The sequence below is a fragment of the Setaria italica genome, chromosome VIII (assembly GCF_000263155.2).
Source record: "Setaria italica strain Yugu1 chromosome VIII, Setaria_italica_v2.0, whole genome shotgun sequence".
NCBI lineage: Eukaryota > Viridiplantae > Streptophyta > Magnoliopsida > Poales > Poaceae > Setaria > Setaria italica.
In genome coordinates, this window is record NC_028457.1 from 22,870,386 (window position 1) to 22,875,346 (window position 4,961).

General features: G+C 49.0%; 1 protein-coding gene across 1 annotated transcript; it reads left to right on the forward strand.

The window, feature by feature from the left end:
• Positions 1 to 2,186: 2,186 nt before the first annotated feature.
• LOC101774825 (cytochrome P450 94B3) lies at positions 2,187 to 4,324 on the forward strand. Its single transcript, XM_012848640.3, has one exon. It carries the CDS (start codon positions 2,533 to 2,535, stop codon positions 4,114 to 4,116), a length of 1,584 nt encoding a protein of 527 aa, XP_012704094.2. The 5' UTR covers positions 2,187 to 2,532; the 3' UTR covers positions 4,117 to 4,324.
• Positions 4,325 to 4,961: the final 637 nt, after the last annotated feature.

Sequence of the window (4,961 nt, forward strand, 5' to 3'; positions counted from 1 at the left end):
ACATGGTTAACTCCTAGTTCACTAGCTAATCACATGTTGATCTAAAGGACGTTTTCTGATGTGGACTCTGTGTTATACAATTATCCTAACAGCCAAACTTTCTAATTTAGACTTAGTTTTTAGGCATGTGGTTGAGAGGGACTAGAAGGGAAAAACAAGTACAGAAGCGTCCATGGATGTTGATGTTGAACTGCCCAAGGCAAGGCAGTACTATTCTACTCCTTGCAGGAATTTAAAACAGAAAAGATGCCCTGCACCTCCCTGCCCTACTTTATAGCGGATCAGCGTTGGCACTGAAATCCATCTCTGCAAGGACAGTTGGAGAATAGAAATTCAAAGGAAAGTACGGGGTGTTTTCGATTCTTTAGTAGCTTCTAAAATTCCTATCTCATCGAATATTTAGATATTAATTAGAAGTATTAAATATGGACTAATTACAAAATTAATTGCACAGATAAAGGCTAATTTGCGAGACCAATCTATTAAGCCTAATTAGTTCATGATTTGATAATGTGATGCTACAGTAAACATATGCTAATGATGGATTAATTAGGCTTAATAGATTCGTCTTGCGAATTAGCCTCCATCTGTGTAATTAGTTTTATAATTAGCTCATATTTAGTCCTCCTAATTAGCCTCTGAATATTCGATGTGGCATGAATTTTAGTCTGGACTAAAGATCCAAACACCCCTATATGTGAGCGAGGACAGCTGCCTAATCTCCAAAGAAACAAAAGGATCAACAATTCATTCATGAGCAACACACACAAACGTTTAATTAGTACGATAGAGGGCTTAAACAAAAGGAGTTGCTGTGCTTCTGAGAAGGTGTGCTTAGTTTGGTTCTCTCCTCGGTTTTAAACAAACAGAGATGGATCCAAATGTAGCAATTATATATCATTAGAAACAGATGCATACTTTTCACTCTGAATGAAATGGAGCTGTACTAAGGTTAGTTTTCATCTCAGATCTATTTGAATGAAATGGTGGAACATGACAAAGAAAGAAGAACAATCATGAGGTCGATGAGCGAGAAGACATATAAAGTACTCCATATTGTATACAAATATGTTTTAAGCATGCATATGTTTTAAAATATTGTAACAGTTTCAATAATGTAGGAGATAAATTATTCTGTGATCAGAATCTTCAGAAACATCGAGTTGCAATGGAAATCTTTTTGATGATTTATTCTTTTTATTCATTCAAATGTGATTTGGAGATCTATATAACATGTCGTTCTCATTGCACATGCTATCTCTTTAATATTGTTTCTCAAATAATGTCTTAACTTCTTGGTTATTTTCTATTCATATGTGAAATGTAAATGAAACTGATCTTAAAACCTTGAAGATAATATCATATCTCTCTCCTGGCACATGCTTACTTTTACACTCACCAGAGAATTATATATCTATACCATTCAACACCCAGATCTGTATTAGCACATGCTATTTGTCCTCCTAGATGTATTAGTTTGGAAATGCTATATATACAACGTAGGTAGAACCATATGTTACCCATTAATTGTGACACTACCTAGTCAACCTTGGCTAGCTTAACTCCTAGCTAGGCTTGGAAACTTGGCGTCTTCAGACTAAATCCTACGTTTGGATTCAATGCAATTGAGCATCGATCTTAGCCAGAAATACAAATTTGAGGTTGACTCCAATGCTAATTTCATTTCTGTTCAAAACCCAACACACTCCTAACTCTTGCTAGGTAACTATAGACAATCATCAGGGTTGGTTCTCTCGGTTCTAAAAGCATGCCTATCATCTGTTAAATTTTGTAGGGTGTGCCCATCTACAGAAAGGATTTGTATATATCCTCCTTGCAGAATCAAGATTCAATAGGATTCTGATCCAGCAATAATAATAATAAAAGAAGAAAAATGCGTGAACCGATGAGCTGAACTTAGCTTGAGCACAAAAAAGAATGCATCGAGCGAAGAAAACCGTGGCAAACAAATTAATAAACTATCGATGCAGAAGTTTTTCTTTCGGGGAACGGTAAAAAATTAAAAAAAAATCAAAATAGCTCTATCACACCCTTGCAATATAACAGTGTTTGTTTCATTACCAATACATAAATGTAAGCCAATGTCAACTGTACAAACATATGCATATGTATGGCAGTAAGACCAATTATTAATTGTATATATATGCCGATACGAGCGATAATTATTGCGAAACAGATGTCCAAAAGAGCAAAACGGCCCGCGAAACGGCGATGCCGAACAGCTCCTTCGCCCCCATGATCCCCAACCAGACAACCAAGTGGAGGCCTGGCCTCCCCCACCTCTACAAAAACGTGGGCATTAACAAGGACCCCTCATGGAGGCATGGACCTCCAATGGCGACCCAGCTGCCGACCTCCCCCTTCTACCCCGATATGTCCACGCATATACATATATATATCGCCGAATAGTGTGGACTGTCTCCCCCATGCTTCCTCTCTCTACAGGTCATCTCTCCTCTTTAGCTCCTTCCTCCTCCTCTCACTTCGAATTCCTGTTGCAAGTACAGCATAATGATCTGCTACATGCTGTGGTGGTTGGTGGCATGCTGCCTCCTGCTCCTCTTGTACGGCGTTCGGCTCCGTTCCGGCTGGAGCCATGGCCACGGACCGAGGAGCTACCCGGTGATCGGGTGTCTCTTCGCCTTCTACCAGAACCGGTGGCGGCTGCTGGACTGGTACACCGAGCTGCTGGCGGCGTCGCCGACGCAGACGATCGTCGTGGACCGGCTGGGCGCGCGGCGGACGGTGGTGACGGCGAACCCAGTGAACGTGGAGCACATCCTCAAGGGCAACTTCGGCAACTACCCCAAGGGGAAGCCCTTCACCGACATCCTCGGCGACCTGCTCGGCACGGGGATCTTCAACGTCGACGGCGAGCTGTGGTACGCGCAGCGGAAGCTGGTGAGCCACGAGTTCTCGGCGCGAGCGCTCCGGGAGCTGGAGTTCGCCGTGCTCGAGGACGAGGCCCGGGAACGCCTCGTGCCGGCGCTAGGCCTCGCCGCCGCCAGCGGCGACGCCATCGACATGCAGGACCTGCTCCGCCGCTTTTCCTTCGACGTCATCTGCCGGGTGTCGCTCGGCGTTGACCCCGGCTGCCTCGACCCGGCATTGCCGGCGCCAAGGCTGGCGGCGGCGTTCGACGCCGCCGCCGGGATCATCGCCAGGCGCGGCGCCGCGCCGGTGGCCGCCGTATGGAAGGTCAAGCGCGCGCTGGGCGTCGGCTCCGAGAGCCGCCTGCGCGAGGAGATCAGGGTCATCCACGAGGCCGTTATGGACCTCATCCACATCCGCAAGAAGGAGCTCGCCCTGGTCAACGGCGGCGGCGGCGGCAACGACGGGCGGCGGAGCGACCTCCTGTCGCGGATGATGGAATGCGGGTACCCAGACGAGGCGATCCGCGACATGGTGATCAGCTTCATCATGGCCGGCCGCGACACGACGTCGTCGGCGCTGACGTGGTTCTTCTGGCTGCTCACCCGCCACCGCGACGTCGAGCGGGAGGTCCTGCGCGAGGTCGCCGGCGGCGGCGCGGGCCACCACGCCGCCGGCGGGCAGGGAAAGATGCGCGTGCTCCACGCCGCGCTGTGCGAAACGATGCGGCTGTACCCCCCGGTGGCGTGGGACTCGAAGCACGCGGCGGCGGCGGACGTGCTCCCCGACGGCACCCGCGTCGAGCGCGGCGACCGCGTCACCTACTTCCAGTACGGCATGGGGCGGATGGAGTCCATCTGGGGCGCCGACGCCGCCGATTTCAGCCCGCAGCGCTGGCTCTCCCTGCCGGAGGACGGCGCGCCGCCCGCCGCCGTCGCCGGCGTGTCGCCGTTCAAGTACCCGGTGTTCCAGGCCGGGCCGCGGACGTGCCTCGGCAAGGAGATGGCCTTCGTGCAGATGAAGTTCGTAGCAAGCACCGTGCTCCGGCGGTTCGAGCTCACCCCCGTCGACGAGGGGCGCGTGCCGGTGTTCCTGCCGCTGATGACGGCGCACATGGCCGGCGGGCTCAACGTGACGGTGAGGAGCAGAGGGGATCAGCAGGCCGCTGCGGCGGCGGCAGGCGGCAGCACACCCATTGCAGTTGCTGCTGCTACGGGGAATTGATCGAGCACTCCATTCCATCCATCCAGTAGTTAACCCTCATGTAAGTACGACCAATTAAAATCAGGATTGTTTAGTTCATAAAATATATACATTATTAAAAATTCCTGAGGATTGTTGTTATTGCTGCCTACAGATAGTGTACACTTTGTACCATATCATCATCATATGAAAGAGATATACAACAAGCATACAAATTTCCATCTATCCAGCAAGGATACGCCCGGCCACAAGCCATTTTCTTCACAAAAATCTTATTATCTCTACATGTATATACATATATATAAATATCGTCCACATCATGAGTTGGATGGGTGTAGATCAACCTCGACAAGCCGCAACGAATTTCGCTATGTAGAAATATTAAGACATCAGTTTTTTCTCCCCCACAAACCAGCTAGTACTTCACTGCACCAGAAGGTCATCCGAAATTCTCACATCTATACAAACTAAACGTGATGGGAAAATGTTGGTATATGATGATATGTCACAAGCCTTGAGAGGTCTATTTCACCTAATACTACTATCTGTCGAGGGGAGTTGACCTTTCCACGCCATGTTTTTGGCCATGTGCGCGCAATTGCAAGAACTGCCATGGCAGCATGATGTGAGCTCCGGAAAGTTGATGGGCCTGTTTGCTAAGAATGATTATGGGGTTAGTTGAAGGATGGACGTGCCCCACCATGAAAGTTAGCCGGCGCCGTTGCAAGAACCGGAAGCCACACGTTGTGGAAACCGGGGACACATCACGGGCGAGGAAGGGCAGCGAAAGGTTCCATGAAAGTTTGCCCCGTTCCATGCCTTGACGTTGCCAGGAACAGAAAAAATGTGTTTCCGCGTTGGTTCCA